General features: G+C 43.0%; 1 protein-coding gene across 2 annotated transcripts in view; it reads left to right on the forward strand.

Moving 5' to 3' along the window:
• SLC16A10 (solute carrier family 16 member 10) overlaps positions 1-21,787 on the forward strand; it is a 168,734-nt gene that overhangs the window by 124,331 nt on the left and 22,616 nt on the right. For both annotated transcript variants that reach the window (XM_043542816.1, XM_037894649.2), the window contains exon 4: positions 17,162-17,305. In XM_043542816.1, coding sequence (XP_043398751.1) covers positions 17,162-17,305 — 144 coding nt within the window. The remainder of the gene's footprint in view (positions 1-17,161; positions 17,306-21,787) is intronic.

Here is a 21,787-nt window from a genome sequence, read left to right on the forward strand (position 1 = left end):
TAATATCTGATTTGTGTCCATTCATTTATCCTTTTACGTAGGGACTGTCCAGTTTGGCCAATGTACATAGCAGAGGGGCATTGCTGGCAGATGGTGGCGTAGATTACGTTGGTGGACGTGCAGGTGAATGAACTGGTGATGGTGTGGCTGATCTGGTTAGGTCCTGTGATGGTGTCGCTTGTGTAGATATATGGGCAGAGTTGGCACTGAGGTTTGTTGCATGGATTGGTTCCTGAGTTAGAGTTACTATGATGCGGTGTGTAGTTGCTGCTGAGAATATGCTTCAGGTTGGTGGGTTGTCCGTTGGCGAGGACTGGCCTGCCTCCCAAGGCCTGTGAAAGTGCGGGATCGTTGTCCAGGATGGGTTGTAGATCACTGATGATGCGCTGGAGCAGTTTTAGCTAAGGACTGTATGTGATGGCCAGTGGAGTTCTGTTGGTTTCTTTCTTGGGCTTGTCTTGCAGCAGGAGGCTTCTGGGTACGCGTTTGGCTGTGTTGATCTGTTTCCTTACTTCCTCGTGTGGGTATTGTAGTTTTGAGAATGCTTGGTGAAGATCTTGTAGCTGTTGGTCTCTGTGTGAGGGGTTGGAGCAAATGCGGTTGTACCTCAGCGCTTGGCTGTAGACAATGGATCATGTGGTGTGTCCGGGATGGAAGCTGTAGGCATGAAGGTAGGTATAGTGGTCGGTGGGTTTTTGGTATAGGGTGGTGTTAACGTGACCGTCACTTATTTGCACCGTGGTGTCTAGGAAGTGGACCTCCCGTGTAGATTGGTCCAGGCTGAGGTTGATGGTGGGGTGGAAGCTACTGAAATTGTGGTGGAATTCTTCCAGGGTTTCCTTCCCATGGGTCCAGATGAAGAAGGATGTCATTGATGTAGCGTAGGTAGAGAAGGGGCGTGAGTGAACGAGAGCTGAGGAAGCCTTGTTCCAGGTCAGCCATAAAAATGTTGGCATATTGTGGGGCCATGCCGGTGCCCATAGCGGTGCCACTGGTCTGGAGGTATACATTGTCACCAAATTTGAAATAATTGTGCGTGAGGATAAAGTCACAGAGCTTAGGAACCAGTTATGCTGTGGCATCATCAGGGATACTGTTCCTGACAGCTTGTATTCCATCTGTGTGTGGGATGTTTGTGTAGAAAGCCTCTACATCCATGGTGGCTAGGATGGTGTTTTCTGGAAGATCACCAATGCATTGTAGTTTTTTCAGGAAATCAGTAGTGTCACTGACAAAAAGTATCAGCTCTAATTTAGGGTTTTGGATGCTTAATATGAACAATTTTCACATCTTTAATAAACAAAACAGAGAGAGAGAAAAATAGCCCATGTGGAAGTTGGCAAAATAAGATTTTATGAAAAAGCTGATATTTGCATTTTCTTATACTTTTTTGGTCTTATGATGTGTGAATGCAAAGTATTACATTTTTTAAAAGATTTTTCCTTCCCTTATTTCCACCTCATGAGACTTTGAAAACTGGAAAGCACAGCTGACTTGTCTTCTTTTATCTTCATACATAATTAGATTATTGTCATTGCCAAAATTGAGCTTAGATCATTATTGACTTCAGGCTTGTTTCTGGTGCTTATCAAGGTTTTTTGGGCACAGCCTTTTACAGGAATAAGGAACAAAAATGATACTATTGTGGTGGACATTTGTGCTGATTTCAGTTTAGTGTGATAATTCATGTGGAAAACTAAGTAGTAGCATATTAAGTAATGATGGAGAAATTTCTAAAGGTTCAGAGATTTGATTTTGTTCTGAAAAGCACACAATTTGCTTCTCCAAACGATATAAATCTCTTGAGTTATGTAACATTAGTCTTGAAATCTCATAAGAACAAGATTCCCTGTAATATCTTCCTACTTCTGATTGGGTCAGAAATCTCACAAGAACATCCTTTTCACCAGTATATGGCACTTTGGTTCTGGTTCCAGTGGGAGCTTGAAAGTGCAGAGCTGTGTGGAAATTAAAAATATAATAGGAGATGAAAAGGGAGGTGGTTAAGATTTGGTTCAAGGTCTGGGTCAGTTTTTATTTTATTTTAGTCAAATAGGTTTGCCCATCTGTTGTGGGTTCCACTCACTGCTGTGGTGCCTCCCCCTGTCTGGTCTGGTGATTAGCTCTTTCCAGGTCCAACATCCCCTTTTTGCCACTCATCCAGCCACCTCTCTCTTGCTCACACTCTCTCTCTCTGCAACTCAGGGTGCTCTCTTTTTGTGGCTTATCCCTCTGGCCAGGTCACTAAAGTCCTCCCCTTCCGGGGTATCACAGTCTCTCCATATACACTATCTCCAGCAGTCTTCCCATCTGGACTCCAGACTGTGCCGCTTCTCCCAGTGGCTGGTAGGGAAATCCAGGCCCACCCTCTTCTATGGGTTCCACCCCAGGTCCCCTACAACCAGCGGCTAGGGTCTACACTATCTCACACCTTGCTGCTGTTTCTCTGGAGTGCCTCCTATGTTGCCTCTAACAGGCTCCTTCTCCACTCTCCTCTGAAAATGCTCTTCCCTCTGGGCCAAGTTCCCTTCTCTCCCTAGCCTCAGAGAGAATAACTCCAGACCTCCCTCCAGCCCCTTTCTGCTGCCAGCTTCCTGGCTTTATACTAGCCTAGCCTGTTCCTTCTCAGCTGGCTCCCATCATCATTCAGGAGATTATTTATGCTACGTGATTCCCCTCAGCCTCATTAACCCTTTCAAAGCTACTGTGGTGTGAACACCTCATCACACTATCTATGATTTGTCTGTCTTAGGTACTCATATGGCCCTTATTACATAGTATCAGACCACCTCACAATCTTTAATGTAGCCTCACTACACTCTTGTGAGTTGGAGAAGTACTGTTATTCTCATTTTACAGACAGGGAACTGAGGCTCAGAGAGACTAAGTGACTTGCTCAGGGTTGCACAGGAAGTGTATGGTGGAGCAGGGGCCTGAACCAGACCTCTGAAGTCTGAAGCTGGTGCCCTAAGGATTGGACCATCGTTCTTCTCCTTGAACGGCTATACAAGTGTAACAATAAATTGATCAGATTGATTAGGAAACTGCAGACTCATTCCACAAATATAGGTGGTAGAAAGTCTTCAAAATTCCTCTTACAAAAAAGGAATGTACAACATAAAACCAAAGATTAAAAATGTAGAGCATAAACTTCAGAAATTACTGCAAGCAATGAAATATTACAAATGGACAGGATTACATGTTTTGGATGAACCTTGTTTGCAAACAACCTAAGGGGTTGTCAACACAAATATGTAGTTTGCAGCAAGCTGGGGTGTGAATCTACCTTATACCAGCCTGCCACACTGACTGACTGACTGTGTAGATCCTGTTGAAATGCAGTAACAGTTCCTTAATGTGCTTTGATGTAGTCCCATTTCAAAATGGAATAAATCAAAGCACACTAACGTAGTGTTATTGCACATCAGCATGGACACTTAGTGTGCAACTGACTAGTATGGGATAGATTTACACCCCATCTTACAGTGAACTAAAGCCTTGTGTAGACAAGCCCTAAGTAACTAAATTCTCATAAAAGGAGGAGGATGTAGAACTGTCAGATATGAATACCCAAAAGAGTGCTAGCAAAATAAAGCACACAACAGAAGAAAAGCTGTGAGGTTGGTTTCATACTGAAGAGGGAAGAATCTGTGGGAATTAGAGGAAATAACAATGCACCATTTTCTTGGCCTAGAAGCAATGCAGGAAAATGAATCGAACCCTAAACCAGTGCCAAGTTAACTTCTTTTATCAAGCTAGTTGTCTGCCATTATGTTCACCTACATAGAAAAGATTAATTGTGGTTACAAAAGAGACAAATGTGATCTCTGGCATAACACAGGCCATGTAATTTCACACAGCAATTCCTGTATCAAACCCAATAACTTTCGATTCTTCTTTGACTGGTGGTCCCTATGTGTATTCCACATGTGGGTGCGCATAGTGTGTCTCCTCTTGCTCGCAGCTGAGGGTATAATAGGTAGTGCGAGTTGATAACTCTCCGGTTCTCTTTTGCTGCTGCATGGCCTGAGTCAGAACCCTCTGTTCCTTCATGCTCTTAGTTTTTCCTGAGAGTGACTTACTTCTGCTTCAATCTATATTGTTGTATATAGTCTTCTCTAGTGTTAGCTAGCTAAGTTAGTATAGTTTCCTTTCCCTGTGTGGGGGCCTGTATCTTCCCCCTTTGCCCCAGAGCCTATGCCCCAGATCCCAGGTTTTAAAAACTGTCTCTTACCTGTGCTCATTCTCTGTGAATGACAAGCACCAACAGTGCCTCTACAAGGTTGGCAAGGCACACATCATGGCTCACTGTTCCATCGGCAAGTCCTTTCTGCTCCGCACCCAGGATGCCCGCAAACACTGCATCATGGAAGAAGCTACATGGAGAAAGCCATGAGACCAAGAACAAACTCTGATCCAGGCCTGGGAGACTCCCTCTACAGCACCGTGCATGCCCCGATGGTACCAAGGACAAGTCCCAGTATGAGAATAAAAAACACTCTCGTGGGCATAAGAGCAGGTCCCTACCGCGGACTGCTCCCAAGTGTAGCGTTTCCTCCTTGAGGCAGCATTCTTTCTCTCAATGGTACTGGTTTGATCCTGTAAGGACCTACTGACAACTAAGTCCATGGAAGCACCAGATTTGATGGTAGTGACCCCTCACACTCCAAGACAGACTAAGACGTATACCTCTTTGGAGGATATCTTTGCCCTGCCATACCAACAATCTCCTCTGCTTTTGGGTCCAGTCCTTCTGAGGGGCATTTCAACACCAGAGGTGGAATCCACCTTGAGGAGAAAGAGCTACTCCCCTTCTCCATCCATGAGTTGGAGTCTCCATCCACCAGCATTAACAGTACTACCTATGGAACGAGATCCGACCTTTTCCTCGGCTGAATCAGATGTCCAGGACATACCATCACAGTGACAATGGGAGGTTAGTTGGACCGGATTTCTAGACTGTCTTAGACCTCTCCTCTGCCTAAACAGGATTATCATCTGTGGAACCACTGGAGTGCCCCTCTCCACAACCAGTTTTCATCATACTGGTACTATTGGGGCCCACGGGATCCCTATGTATGGCACCCTGGATCTGTGTGTGAGTCTCACCAGCCCTCTTTGCCTAGATAACAGCAAACAGCTCTGCCAGAGTATGCGGAGGAGGAAGACATTTAGCTGGATCCTTTGGTACCGACAGTATCTACAGGCTTATCATCCTTGTGATGAGGCAAGCACCCCATCTTTGCCATCCCCACCTGCTGACCACAGGCAATGCCAAGAACTCTTGCGGAGGCTGGCAACTAAACTCCAGATCCTGCTTGAGGAGGTCCATGATAATGCAACATAAGCTTCTGGACATCCTTCAGCCTAACACATCCCTACCCTCAAAAGGACTGAGACACAATACCTTGTGCTTGTGAAAAGTGCTGAAGTTTTGTTCACACACCCTGCCCCCAAATCCCTAGTAGTACAAGCAGCCAATAAAACATCCAGCAACAACTCCATAAGACCACAGTTGCAGACAAGTGTTCTAAACACCTTAACCTGCTGGCGAGGAAATTATTCTCATCCACTATGCTCCAGTTTAGAATAATAAATTAGTCCTGTTAGCTAAGTATTATTTTCTGAACTAGTCCAAGTTCTTGGAGTTTAAAGGTAAAATTCCTTAGAAGGTTAGGGCTCAATTCCAAGCTCTTATGAAAGGGGTATACTTGTGGCCAAAACTTTGCTCCAAGCTGCAGTGGACACAGCCAACGCCATATGTCAAGCCATAGCAACCACCATAGTAATGCAATATGAATCGTGGCTTTGCTCTTCAGGGTTCCCCAGAGAGGTTCAGAACACTATAGAGGATTTGCCCTTTGACAAGACTGATTCTTTTAATGAGAATACAGATGAATCTTTGCATTCATTAAAAGACTCTAGGACAACTTTTCACTTCCTGGGCCATTATACCCTGGGCCCAAAAGAGGAAATATCACAAACAGGTGTACAAATGAAGGCCTCTCCCACAGCCTTTCTTCCACCAACAACCATACAAACCACTGTGCAAGCATCAGAAGTTTCAAAGACCGAGGTATGCAGCCTTGTCCACCTCAACATCTACCAGCCAACCTCATTCACCACCCAACGGTTACTTTTGACCGGATGCACAAGAGTTGCAAACCATCACTGATGCATTCCCAACTGCTTCCTGAATCTTTGGTGGCTGCCTGCTATATTTCCTCCACAAATGGATGGCTGTAACAATGGACAAGTAGGTAATTGATATCATCCTGTTCGGCTACACTGTCGAGTTTCTTTACCCAGCTCCCCACAAACCCCTTTCCTAGCTCCTCTTCAAGGACCACTCTTGCAAGGAGATCCTCTGTCAGGAGTTGGACTCTCCCCTCCAATGAGGGGCTGTAGAGTGAATGCCATATCAGCATCAAGGGAAAGAGTTCTACTCCCAATATTTCATAGTTTCCCAAGAAAAAGGGAGATGGGAGCTTTTTAAAGTCAGCTAAATATTTTTATTCTCAAATTAAAATTCTGCATGGTTACATTGGAATCAATAATTCCCTCCATGGAAAAAGACACATGGTTCGTTGCTCTCAACATTGAAGTTGCTTACTTTCATGTGGACATTCACCTGTCCCACAGAATGTTCCTGACCTTTCTGGTAGGCCAGGAACACTACCTGCTCAGAGTCCTCCCATTCGGTCTTGCAGCGTCACCACAGGCCTTCATAAAGGAGGTGTCAGTGGTGGCAGCACAGATGAGATGAAACGCTGTCTTGCTGTATCTGGATGCCTGTCTCCTAACAGGCAAATCCAGCCATTGGGAATCTTATCTGCCTCACCTTCTGGCATCTTTGAGAATCTCTACATAAACATGGAGAAGGCTACTTTGACTCCCATGCAGACCATAGACTTTATAGGAGTAACCCTAGACTCAACCTCAGCAAGGGCCTACCTCCCTAGAACAGATTCCAGGCCAGGAACAGCCTGATAAGACAAGTCCTCTGCAGACCTCAAACTACAGTCAAGATCTGTCTTTTCCTGCTAGGCCACATCCTCTCTTACTTAATGCTGTTCACCAGGCTTCACCTCCTGTGACTGAGGTCCTAAGGGGGCCACACTGAGTTTACTCAATTAGGGCAAACTGCAAAGATGGGGCAGACAATCCCCAAAACTGGTGGTTATTTCTAATAATTAGATTCACCAATCCAGCAACAAAACAGCTTCTACAATACCTTACTGGTTACCCAGAAGCCAAAAATACAGCTCCCTTAAAGCAACTCAGTCTTGGGCTCCCACTCAGGCAGCCAAGTTAAATATGATGAGGATTACTGAAAATCTTGTTCATCACATATAAAGCTCTACCAGTCCCAAAGGATCAGAAACATTACCCACCAGGGCAATGAATATTTCAGATCTTACCCAAATACACTCTTACAGCCAATTCTTATTAATTATTAAACTAAATGTATTGATTAAAAGAACATTATACATACAGACATTAATAAAATTCTTAGGTCAGTTTTATAGTAGATGAGCTTTAGAATTGCAAAAAGTTCTTTCAGAATTAGGTTATAATCCAAAATCCAATATCAGGGTGATCCAGGCTGGAGCTGGAGACCTCATTCTTGCTACTCAGACTTCCCCTATGAAGCTTAAACAGATTTAAGAGAACAGAATCAGGGCCGTAGAATTCTTGTATAGATCTCTAGCAGGCTATTGACAGCCTCTTGACCGCAGATATTCCTTGGGTGAACAATAGGTGATCATTGTGGCTTTGAAGTAAGACCTTCTATTTCCTAAGCCCCACTGGTAATTAGCTGCATAGATTAGCATAAGGCAACTGCCTATCTCCTTCCATTTACAGGTAATTTACTACATACTTCAAAGAGACATAAAGACGATGATATTATTGTGATGGGTTTGGTCACAGAGACCCCCTTGGGACTGTCACCTCATGTGCTGGAATTACCTCTGAGCCAATTTTCCACTGCCAGCCTGGGACTCCAGAACCCTGCCTTGTTGAGCCAGACACACTAGTCTCCTGCAACACAGACCCAGGTCTGGTCCACGCCCTTAAAGCTGCAGACTTTAACCAAAAACTGCTCAGCAAGTTACCTATCTCCAGCACCCAGACACCCAGATCCCAATGGGATCCAAACCCCAAATAAATCTGTTTTACTTTGTATAAAGCATATACAGGGTAAACTCATAAATTGTTCGCCCTCTGTAACACTGATGGAGAGAGATGCACAGCTGTTTGCTCCCCCAGGTATTAATCACTTACTCTGGGTTTACTAATAAACAAAAGTGATTTTATTTAGTATAAAAGTAGGATTTAAGTGGTTTCAAGTAATAACAGTCAGAACAAAGTAAGTTACCAAGCAAAATAAAAAAACACAGGCAAGTCTAAGCCTAATACATTAAGAAACTGAATACAGGTAAATCTCACCCTCAAAGATATTCCAATAAGCTTCTTTCACAGACTAGATGACTCCTTAGTCTGGGCCCAATCCTTTCCCCGGTACAGTTCTTGTTAGTTCCAGCTCAGGTGGTAACTAGGGATTTCTCATGACTGGCAGCCTCCTTTGTTGTGTTCCATCCCCTTTTATAGCTTTGGCCCAAGGCGGGAATCTTTTGTTTCTCTGGGTCCCTCCCCGCCCCTCCTTCTAAATGGAAAAGCACCAGATTTAAGATGGATTCCAGTACCAGGTGACATGGTCACATGTCATGTGAGACCCCCAGCCTCCATTCTTTCTGTCCTGATTCACACGAACACAGAAAGGCTTGCAAGTAAACAGAGCCTTGTTTTAGTTAATGGGAGCCATCAAGATCCTAAGCCACCTTTAATGGTCCACACTTTGCATAATTACAATAGGACCTCAGAGTAATACTTCACATTTCTAGTTTTAGGTACAAGAATGATACATTCATACAAATAGGATGAACACACTCAGTAGATTATAAGCTTTGTAATGATACCTTACAAGAGACCTTTTGCATAAAGCATATTCCAGCTACATTATATTTACTCATTAGCACATTTTCATAAAACACATGGAGTGCAACGTCACAATTATTACATTTACAGTTAATCTAAATGTTAACATCTCCTATTTATCTCTGAATTAACAGAATATAGCGACAGACAGGAACCATTTGGTTACATTGTCAGCCTCTAATGATATACACCTCTACCCCGATATAACGCTGTCCTTGGGAGCCAAAAAATCGTACTGCGTTATAGCGAACTTGCTTTGATCCACCGGAGCATGCTGCCCCGCCCCCCCGGAGCACTGCTTTACTGCGTTATATCCGAATTCGTGTTACATCAGGTCGCGTTATATCGGGGTAGAGGTGTATATGTAAACACAAAAAATACAATCATTATCTACTAATATGTCTCTAAAGGTTGAATGTGAGTTAGTTAGCCGGCTAGTGCTTCACTCCTTCTGGCTCAGTGTCACACCTCCATTGTCTACAGTCCTGGTTTCATTCTGTTTACTTGCCAGACAGACAGCATGAATACTGAGGTGCCAATCTCTGCCAGTGTCCTATCTTCCTTGCCTGATGGACAAACATGAAGCACATTCATGCCAGAGTCCCTATCCTCCTGTGTGCACCCAACACAGCTATAACTATGAGTGCATCCTTCATATGCTGGGGAGCCCACATGGGTGACCACACAACACAAGGTGTATGGACACCTCAGGAGGCCAGGATGCATAGCAGTCTCTTGGAACTAAGAGCAGTTATTGAGCCTGCAATGGATTCCTCTCTTATATCGTCCTGACATGTCCAGATAACATCAGAGAACATTATGGCTGTCTTCTGTATAAACAAACAAATGAGGACTGAAATCTCTTCCTCTCTATGTAGAGATGATTCAGTTATGGAACTGGTGTATCTGGAGCCACATCACACACTTAGGAACATACCTCCCAGGTGCATAAAACTCGCTAGTGGATAATCTCTCAGTAGGCACTTTTTTACTGACCATGAGTGGCAGATGCACAATTCAGTGCTAAACGAAATCTTCACTCATTGGAAACACTATCTTGGGACTTGTTTGCCTCAGTGATGAACAAGATGTTCAACATCTACTGCTCCACAGCAGCACTAAATCAGGACTCCAAGAGCAATGTTCTTCTGCTGTCCTGGACAGACCACCTGAGCTATGCTTTTTCTCCCATCCACTGGTACTCCAGATCCTGCAGAAGATTTTCATGACAAAGCGCGAGCCATTTTCATTGCACCCAAATGGCCTTGACAGTTCTGGTTTCCGGACCTCCTAAAAATGTCAGCCTGTTCTCCTTTAGGCATCCAACCCTTCCCGATCTACTAACTCAGTAGAATAGTGGATCAGACATCTCAATCCTGACTCTTTTACCTCATGGCCTGGTATTTGGATGGATTCAGACTTAGAGCATTCATGTTCGAGAGCCATTCAAATTATTCTCAATCACAGCAGAAAAGACTCCACCAGAAAATGCTACTTAGCTAAATGGAGGCATTTCTCCACCTGGACACAACAAAACCAGTTATACCCAGAGACAGCAGGTATTCCTGTTATTCTAAACTACCTCCTCATTCTCAAGACATCAGGCCTTTCTGTTAGCTTGCTGTGGGTCCATCTAGCAGCAATTAGTACCTTTCACCCTCGGGTAGAGGGCTATTTATTCTGTTTTTACACACCTGATAACTAAATTCCTTAAGGGCTTCACTAGGATCTTCCCACAATGGTGAAGGCAATGTAGTGGGGCCTCAATTTCGTACTCTCAATACTTAACCAAGCCACCCATTGAAATACTGACCATAAGTTCAGTGTCCCGCCTTCTGCATTGCAATCACATCAGTCAGGAGGGTGTGAGAGTTGCTGGCACCTATAAATGATCCACCATACACTACTTTTCATAAAAAGAACGTATCCCTTCAGTTCTACCTGAAACTTATCCCTGAGGTAATTTCAAAGTCTCATATGAAGCAATCAATTCAGTTACCAGTTTTGTTTCCAAAACTCATGCCTCTTGTGAGGGGAGGAGGTTTCATTCTCTTGATGTCAGATGAGCTTTGGCATTCTATCTATGACAAACAAAAGCAATTAGAAAAATGCCTAGATTATTTGTTGCCTTAGTAGTACAAACTCAGGGACAAGCGATATTTGCTGAGAGACTCTCTAAGCAGATTTCTGGCTGTATATTCCTTTGCTGTTGGTTGGCACATCTCTCTCCCCAAGATGTGCTGAGGGCCCATTCCACTACAGCACAGTTTAGCTCAGTAGTATCTCCATGAGAAGTGCCTATGCTGGATGTCTGTAAGGCGACAGCCTGGAGTTCTATCCACACCTTCACAAAGCATTACACTTTAGTCCAAGCCCATTCTGCAGATGCAGCCTTTGGAATGGCAATACTACTGACATCTATACCATCTGCATCCTCACTCCTCCCTGCTATTTGTCTACTGCTTACCAGTCAGCTAAGTGTGGAATACACCTAGGGACCAGCATTCAAAGAAGAAATGGAAATTACTTACCTGTCACTGGATGCTCTTTGAGATGTGTGGTCCTTGTCTGTATTCCACTACCTGCCCTCCTTCCCCTCTGCTTCAGATCATGATTGGATTTGCAGTAGAGAAGCAACCAGAGAGACCAATCCACACTTCACTTCATATCCTTTGTGCTGAATACGAAGAGCTCCAGGGCACAGGCATGGACCAGTGGATGCTGCTTGCAAGATTTCTGATCTCAGGCACATGATGCACATGTGTCGCCCAAGGAAAGATGTGTGGAGTTCAGATTGAGATCACAGACATTGAAGAACCTCCAGTTACAGGTAAGTAACCTCCATTTCTCTGATCTCAAGACATTTAGGTTTTTAAGAAGAGTGTAGACAAACATCTATCAGGGATGGTCTAGGTACACTTGTTCCTGCCTCAGTGTGTGTGGATGGGGTGGGTGCGGATGGATTAGATGACCTCTTAGGGTCCCTTCCAGCCCCACATTTCTATGATTCTTGTAGCTCTTTTTCTGAACCCTTTTTAATATTTCAACATCCTTTTTGAAGTGTGGACACAACAACTTAACAGTGTATTTCAGTAAAGGTCTCTTAATGCTATATACAGTGGTATTAACACCTCCCTACTTCTACTCAATGTTATCTTGCTTATACAGCCAAGGATCATATTTGCTCTCTTAGCCACTGCATTGTGTTAGGAGCTCAAGTTCAACTGGCTATCCACCAGGACCCCTAAGTCCTTTTCTGAGTGACTGCTTTCCAAATTAGGGTGCCATCTTGTAAACATAACCTGCGTTCTTTGTTCCTAAATAGTAGACCTTGCATTTAGCTATATTAAAATACATTGTCCGAGCGAGCCTAGTTTACCATGCGATCCAGATTACTCTGTAGAACTGACTTTTCCTTATTATTTACCGCTCCTCCAATTTTTATGTCCTCTGCAAACTTTGCCAGCATGGATTTTAATTTCTTTCCTATCATTTGATAAAAATATTGAATAACGTTGTGCCAAGAACTGACCATTGTTTCAGTAGATCCCCACTACATATACACCAACTGGATGGTGATACCCCATTGTGTCTTCTGATTGTGGCTGTCTTCTGCCACAATCAGGTTTCCCCAGTACTCTATCATCTCCTACAGTCTTGTCCCATGACACGGACTCTAAATGTTTAATTTTCATGTGTTTTATGTTGTAACATGTTGGCAGCAAACTTTGTAAAATATTTTTTTTAATGTATTACATGTCCTCTTATGATCCTGTTTTCCCCCATTTCCATCCCTTAACTCATTGTTCCATTCCTTTTTGTGTATATCTTCGTGTAAATTTTGCTTTCTGTTTCAACTTTTGTTTTAGTCTAATTTTTCTAATAATTTAATAATTTCTAAAATTCTTAGTTTTCTCTCCAGATTATTCTTCTGATCACTCATTTCTCTTCAAGAACTTTTTCTAACTCTGACATACTGGGCACAATCCAGACTAGTGAGAGGGGCATTGTCATCCCTGCCCTGCAACTTTGGGTGCCTTACAATGTCTTGCTATAGTAGGTCCCATCTGGGACACTCACAAACAGCCTACCAGCATGCAAGCCACACCCTGAATATCTGTGTGTAACTGCAGCCTGCCAGCTACATCCTGGCTCTTGCCAACCTGGGTTATACTGCAGGATGACCCCAACAACACCACAGTTCCAGATCTTCTACCAGGAATGTATGTCCTGTACTGTTCAGCCCTCTCCTGAACACTACAAATATATTAAGTCCATTATTCCTTTAAGAGAGTAATATGCCAGTTTGTTATCTTAAATAGTTATCAAGACACTTCAGTTTAAACACGCTGGATTAGATAAAAAGGTAAAAAAAAGTTTAACTACAAAGAGAGAGATTTTGAGTACAAATAATAAGGCATAAAAGTCAGAAATGGTTACAAGAAAAATAAAGATAAAATGCTTACTAGTGCCTAACTTAACAAACTATATTAGATTCAAGCAAAGTTTCTCACCACATGCTCCAGCAGATTACTGACCAAACTTTCAAGTAAAGACCTCTCCCTCAGAGTCCAATGGCTGTTTACTTTTGTCTTCTCGGGTGAAGAGAATGAGGTGGGTAAGGAGAAAGAGAGGGGTAACTTGGTGTGTTTGTCCATCCTTTTTATAGTTTCAGTCCCCTTCTTGAAAAACATTTCCAGCTGAGAACCAGGAGACAGAGAGTCTATGTGGAAGATATTCCCTTGCTGTTTTTTTTTAACCTGTTTGAACTTCTTTTGTTTTCCCTTCCTGCTTGATGACTCTGTTTACTGCTTAAATGCAAATTAAAGCAAGCACACATTCCTTTGTTTAAGACAGACCTGTTTACCGACTTCTGCTTGGGCAGGGCTGTAGGGTTTGGAGCATGTGTTAATAACATCATATAGGGGAATCTTATAACTTCACATAGTGTTGTCACACACGTTTTATCAGGACAATACTGACCAGCCAATTATGAGTTTTCAAATGATATATACTTTGTATAACGATTATTACAATGGTGTATAGGGTGTGAACATGGGTGTATTCCATCACAAACTCATCAACTTATTTTTTATTTAAATGTTCACTCTACTTTGTGTGTATATTTATATTCTTTCATTCTGGTTTTCGTCTCTCCCCTTCTCCTGTATATTTTCTTTAACACTAATTTTTAGAATTTATATGGTCTAATTTTCAATTTGCTGTTCAGAGTGGCAAATTAATTTTCCTAACATCCTTGAGAAGTAGGTATTATTCTCATTTTACAGATGGGAAAACTGAGGCATTTTCCAATGTCAGATTATTATCCAAGTAACAAGTTGGTGTCAGAACCATGTTCACAGTTGCTGATTCCTAGGCCTGTATTGAGACCACAACTTTTTTTCTGTCCATGCTTTTCCTCGTGAGTGTCCGTCCTTAATCTGTGTTCATTCCATCTTCTCTATACTATTCTCCATTTTGTTCCATTCTTCCCATTCAGAAATTATCTTCAATCCAGTAGGATTTTACTGTTGCTGCAGAAGTCTGGGGACAGAGAGTGCCTCTTGTGTCTCCTGCACAGTAGATGAGTGGTCTTTCTGGATCCTCTCACCCCACTTGCTGCAGGGTACCCCACTCTGACTAATCAGTGTTGCCAACTCTTGTGATATTTTTGAAAAACTCGTGATACATGGCATTTTTTCTTAAAGCCCCAGCTCCTTGAGGCAAGTCATTATGTGAAAATCTCACCTTTAAGTAAGTTTCTAGCCTCATGATTGAGAAATAAAGCTTGAAACTGTGACCAGAGTATACTGTGAAGGTTCAGATACCAGAAGGTAAATAAAAAGAACCCCAAACTTATTTTTAAGCCAATCTCTTGATTTTTTTTTAAGTTCTGATTGTCACGCTGTCTACCTCAGGGCAAACATCCCAAAATGGTGGTGTGTTTTATAATTAGATTTCACCAAGCCAGTGACAAATGTGAACTCCTGGATCACTGTAATAATCTTACCGTGGAGCCACAGACAGTCCCTTTAGACGCTCCAGTCCATCTTGCCACCCAGACAAACTGAACTTTGTGATAACATGGTTACTTACACCAAAAATGACATCACATTTAGGTTGCTTCCAGTCCCAAGAAATCAGTCACTTACCCCAGATCAATTGGTACGCTAGATCAGCGGTTCACAAACTGTGGGTCGTGACCCCATATTAATGGGGTTCCCAGGGTGGGCTTAGATTTGCTGGGTACTGGAGCCTAAGCCAAAACCAGAACCCCACTGTCCAGGACCGAAGCTCGAGCCCCACCACCTGGGGCCAAAGCCAAAGGGCTTCAGCCCTGGGCAGCAGGACTCAGGTTACAGGCCCCCTGCCTGGCTTTGGCTTTGTTGTCCCCTCCTGCCCAGGGTGGTGGGGCTCAGGGTTTCCCCCCCACACCCGGGGTGGTGGGGCTTTGGCTTTGGCTCCACCCCCGAGGGCAGTGGGGCTTGAGCAGGCTCAGGCTTCAGTCCTACGTCCTGGGGTTATGCAGTAATTTTTGTTGTCAGAAGGGGGTCACAGCGCAATGAAGTTTGAGAACCCCTACTCTAGATCTTACACCAAAGACAATGCTGGTAGCCAGTTCTATAGTCAGCTAAGGCCACGTCTACACTACCCGCTGGATCGGTGGGTAGGGATCGATCTATCGGGGATCGATTTATCATGTCTAGTGTAGACACGATAAATCGATCCCCGATCGCTCTGCTGTTGACTCCGGAACTCCACCACTGCAAGAGGCGGAAGCAGAGTCGACGGGGGAGCGGCGGCTGTCGATCCCATGCCGGGAGGATGCGAAGTAAGTGATTCTAAGTCGATCTAAGGTACGTCGACTTCAGCTACGCTATTCTCATAGCTGAAGTTGTGTATCTTAGATCGATCCCCCCCCCCCCCCGGTGTAGACCAGGCCTAAGTAAAGGTTTATTAGCTAAGAAAAGGAAATGAGAGTTATTGAGAGGTTAAAGCAGGTAAAATATATGCACAGGTGAGTCACAGTTTGTAATTCCAAATGGTAGAAATTATGTAATAAACTGCCAGTTTCTCCAAAGTCTTTTCAAGGTATGCAGATTGTCTCTGGGGATCTCCACTTTGTATCAGATACACTTCCCTATAAGGGTCCAGTCAGTACAGAGATGCAGGATCTTTCCTTGAATCCATAATTGTAGCTTCTCACTGAAAACAAGCTGACAGTGTCACTACCCATGTGGACTTTTCTTTTGATGGTGGCGTGAGGAATGAATTTTGAGTCTTTGACCTCCAGTCATCACACATGAGGACCACTTGCTTCAAAATTAGCATTTTTCTGTTAAAGTTCTTCATTTGCATTCCACAAGGCTTCTTTCTCATTTGATGGGTTATTTAGTTACAGGGCTGTATACAATGTAAATGTTTGCTACTGTGTTATAATGGGATACGGATAAGTGAAAACAATGCAAGTAACACCCCACCAGTTTTCATGAAGTTTAAACACCAGATACTCTTATACCTTTAACAATCACTTTGATCTATATACTAATACACAAGTGAATTGGCCTGGGGCTCTGGTACAAGCTGGCACCTGGTCTGCCAGTGTCACATTGACTCATGACTTTTGAAAGGGTTGGAATTAGCAATACTGCTAATACAGCAGGGGTCTCTTATGTCTATAATCTCCACTCTGCTCTCAGCCAATTGGCAAGGACATCTCCTGTCTTAGAGAAAAGATTATTGTGGTGATACTCACCAACTGTGTTTTACCTTCAGACCTGACAGTGTGAGCAATACTGACCAGGGAAGTGAGTTCTTTGGGAGTATAGGTCCTGGATCCCCAAGTCCACCTTTTGCTTTGTTGGGTCAAGCAAGCCTTGTAATTGAATAACTGTGAATAGAATAGAATTGACCAGCACCCTTTTAAATAGTTTCTATTGTCAGTATCTCATGTGGCATCGATCAAACAGTTAAAAAATTATTTTTATATCCCCTCCAAAACAGAATTGGTGAACTTTTTGAGAATTAAAACATTGTTGAAAGTGGGAGGTGGGGCGGGTGGATTATAAATTGTTTTTCAAAGATTTCTTATTCTTATTATTCTATTTCCACATCATTTTCTCTGCCCATCCCCTCTTTTTATTTTTATTTTTTTAAACAGATGAAACATGTAAAAGAGAGGCTTGGTGAAAATGTACAAGAAGAGGTGCTTCTGCTGTGTCTCGGCATCACTTCAGGAGTTGGACGATTGATCTTCGGCAGAGTTGCAGATTATATTCCTGGTGCAAAAAAAGTTTATTTACAGGTACAGCTTCTGCATGATGATTCAGTAGGCTAACAGTCAGCTTTGTGTACCTTTTCTTATTCTGCTAGTTAATATTTTTGGCAGTATGTGTGCAATGCACAAATGAGGTGCACGTTTGCTGCTACTAACAAATGTTGGAAATTTTTGCTGCAGGAAAATTGCAGACTTGCCCTATTGAGAACTGTAATTCTCATGAGAAATTTCAGAGAAAAAATGCTTCTTTTTCTGTGACATAGCAAGACTTTTGTGCATTCCAAAACTGACTTTCAATTTCATTGGGAAAAATGGGAAGCAAAATGACTGTGATTTTTGCCTTCCTGAAACCAGAATTGTCCACTAGTTTCACCAGCATTTTTTGAGTACAACTCTAGTGGCAACATGTGAAGTTGTGTACCCCTCAAAATAACTTGTGTGATTGCATGAAACTTTACTTTTTTGAGGCAAATGTCACTGTTTTTGGTATATCATCATCCTTCTATGTGCATTACTTTTCCTCTGAGTTAGAGAGCATTTCAAAGCAGGCAGCTTGTCTGCCCTGCCAACTAGAAGAAGGCACTATACTTACAGGAAAATGCATTTGTCTAGATCAGAGGTGTGCAAACTACAGCCCATGGGCCACATCCTGCCCACGGGACCGTCCTGCCCAGCCCTTGAGCCCCCAGCTCCTCCCCTGCCGTCCCCCTTCCCCCACAGCCATGCTGCCACACCGGCAGTGTGGCTGGCTCCAGCCAGGCGGCAGGGCTGCGAGCTCCTGCCGCTCTGAGTGGCATGGTAAGGGGATGGGGAGCGGGGGGGTTGAATAAGGGGCAGGGGGTAGTCAGGGGACAGGGAGCGGTTGGATGGGGCGGAGGTTCTGGGGGGGGGGCGGTCAGGGGATGGGGAACGGGGGGGTTGGAGAGGCGTGGGAGTGGATGGGGGCAGGGCAGTCAAGGGACAGGGAGCAGGGGGGTTGGATAGGGGGTGGGGTCCTGTGGGATGGTTAGGGGTGGGGGTCCCAGGAGGGGGTGGTCAGGGGACAAGGGGCGTGGTTGGATGGGTTGTGGGGGTCTGAGGGAGGCAGTTAGGGGCAGGAAGTGGGAGGGGGCAGATAGGGGGCAGGGTCCAGGCTGTTTGGGGAGGCACAGCCTTCCCTACCCAATCCTCTATACTGACATTTTAGGCTTCAGAATAACATTCCAGGCTTCGGAATGATATTCCTGGAATCCTTTTATATAGATTAAACCATTCAAACCCTTGGGAGTTTGGTTTGCAAGGGAGTTTATGAACTAAACCCTAAAATTTGGTCTGCAGGAACTGGAAGTGAACAGAATTCCTTTAAGTTTTTAAAATTCAAACCTTTAGGCAGAATGTATATGCACTTAGCAATACCAGGGTCCTCCAGGACTAAGTGCATGACTCTCTAAATCTTAGAACCCCTTTTTACCTTTGTTTTTCAAGGAGGAGGAGCTGGTGATCTACCTCACTCTTTCCTCCTACAGGCAGGTGGCCATAGATCCCATGCTCTTTGGAGGTTTTAGGTGACTTCTTCCTTCCCAGTAATGTGCTCAGGGAGCAGTAGTTATGGGAACAGATGCCTTTGTGAGCCCTTTGATGAAGGTTTCTGAGGGAACAGGATGTGCTAAGGACCCTTGCTTTCAATAGCGAGAAAACTCTTCTGTTGCCAGCTGGTTCTGTTGAGCTGAAGTTCAGAGACATGCTGTAATCTATGTAGCATAGTAGCTAGAGAACTGTTTTGGGGTTCCCTAACAACTACATGCTAGAAAACATACCCTATAATACCTAGGGTATGGATGCTAAAGAATGGTTTCCTGGTGATACTGCACTAAAGATTTTAGGGCTTTTCTTGACCCGAGTCAACTAGTGTCATTTGGCAGCAAGTTATGTTTTCCCTATTTCTTAATGTTCTGTTCCCATGCTAATAAGACCTTGTGAATGTTAGATATGTATCTTAAAGACCCCGATGGAGGAAGTGGCTGTTTGTCATCCCCAAAAACCCCAGGGAAGTGGCAAAAGGAGCTACTTGGCCCATGCAGAAAGGACAAGGAAGCATATTGCTGCCCCCAAGCCTACAAAGACACCTAAATTTGGGGGGAGAATGGAGGCTCACAAGTTTCCCAGCTGTGCAAACAATTTTGTTTCATATTCATGAACATAGTTTTGTGAAAGCTTTGGAAAATATGAGTAGGTTTGAGGTTTAATGCAAATATTTTGCACAGCTCTAGTTCTGAAGGGTTTTTAGGTAGTATTAACCACTTCAAAAAAGAATGGGAAGAGAAAGAAATAACAAGAGAGACATCTAATGGATTTTAATTGTACTGCATTCAATGGACAGTTCTGCTAGATGGACAAATCTTTGTTACCATGGCTATGTACGCTTACTCACATTTAAGAGATTCAAATGGGAAGGATGAAGGAACACCGAACATACTTCTGGGCTGATTTATAACCTACTGTAACACTTAGGAGATTTTATTATTGCTATAACCAATTGCAAATAGGCAGAAAAGAGAAGTTGCACGTAGTTTAAAAGCCACCACAATCTTATCTCTTTGTCTGATAGTTGTCAAACTTGCAATAATACTCATTAAGTTCTGTGGCTGCATCATTTATTTTGAAGCATCAATTTCCTTAGATGGCTAGGGTAAAAACTCTGACTTTCTCTTTCAGAACATAGATTTTACTAATTAAATGACTAAGGCTCTTCTGTTTCAACTAATTTAAAGAGAGGAGACATGTGTGCTCTCTCTGTCTTATTAAGCCAGTCTCCTGCATCTGTCTCTTCTGCCTCAAAGCAGCACTTTTAAGAGGGGAAGTGAGTATTCACCATCTCTCCAAAGTGGTATGGTAGTTTTTGAAACAGTCCAACAGTAAATTCAGCGTTCCTTCATCCTTCACATTTATATATCTTAATTGAGAGAGTAGATGTGGATAATCATGGTAAGTGAGATTTCTTTGGCTACAGAGATGGGCAGTATTTTACAACAGTATTATCCACAATGTGCCAGTATCTAACATCTTCAGCAACTCTAGTTATGAATTAAATGGCTGACTAATGCAACTAGATATCTACTTCCCACTAAGATTCTACCATCTTGTAGTGAAATGATTTACAAGGATTCTCCTTTGCAATTTTTTAGCTATCTGCTACATTTTCTTTATCCTTCTTTGGAAAGTTGCTTTGTTTTGTAGACACTTGCTTCCTAAACAAGTTGTTTGGTTCCACGACAATGCCACCTGAGTCTTTTAGCCTATCAGGGTTAGCGTTTTATTTTCACTTCTGCTTTAACCACAGCAAGCAAAATGCACTTGAGTACAACCCTAACTGTAAGATCAATCAGTGTGTGTGTGTTTATGGTTTTTTTTTTTTTTTTGGGGGGGGGGGGAAGACACCTAGAACTTGAGGTCTATTCTGGATAGTGGGAGACAAAAAGAAGAGATATAAAGCTTTCTGAATCTATCTTTCCTCCATGGGCTAGTTATTTGCCCTTGGCTCTATGTAAAATGTATTTCCACATTACGACTTGTCCAATTAACAGTGATTGTGATCAAGGGATTCTTATCATATTCTGTCTTTCTCAGCCTTTTACTATTTAACTATTAAATGTCACGGGTAAGGTTGATTCATCTTTGTCTATACTTGAATGATTGGTTAATCTGAACTTTGTCTAAAATGGTCACCACCACTTTGTCTAAAATGTTCACTGGTTTTTCCTTGCCCAGTGGAAGTTGCTTTGGAACACAACTGGAGGAAGGGACAATTATTGACAATGTTTTTATGTCACCACAGAGATTTTGCTTTTATAGGAGCAAAATTGTACTGCTTTTAGAAGAACAATATTGGACTACATCAGCAGTCCTCTGCTTACACTCAGCCATGATTCTATCTCCTAGAGATAGGTTTCAGAGTAACAGCCGTGTTAGTCTGTATTCGTAAAAAGAAAAGGAGTACTTGTGGCACCTTAGAGACTAACCAGTTTATTTGAGCATAAGCTTTCGTGAGCTACAGCTCACTTCATCGGATGCATTCAGTGGAAAATACAGTGGGGAGATTTATATACATAGAGAACATGAAACAATGGGTGTTACCATACACACTGTAATGAGAGTGATCACTTAAGGTGAGCTATTACCAGCAGGAGGGGGGGAGGGACGACCTTTTGTAGTGATAATCAAGGTGGGCCATTTCCAGCAGTTGACAAGAACGTCTGAGGAACAGGGTGCGGGTGGGGGAGGGGAATAAACAAGGTGAAATAGTTTTACTTTGTGTAATGACCCATCCACTCCCAGTCTCTATTCAAGCCTAAGTTAATTGTATCCAGTTTGCAAATTAATTCCAATTCAGCAGTCTCTCCTTAGAGTCTGTTTTTGAAGTTTTTTTTTTTTTTTTTTGTTGAAGAATTGCCACTTTTAGGTCTGTAATCGAGTGACCAAAGAGATTGAAGTGTTCTCCAACTGGTTTTTGAATGTTATAATTCTTGACAT

This window comes from Chelonia mydas, chromosome 3, assembly GCF_015237465.2.
Source record: "Chelonia mydas isolate rCheMyd1 chromosome 3, rCheMyd1.pri.v2, whole genome shotgun sequence".
NCBI classification, from domain to species: domain Eukaryota; kingdom Metazoa; phylum Chordata; order Testudines; family Cheloniidae; genus Chelonia; species Chelonia mydas.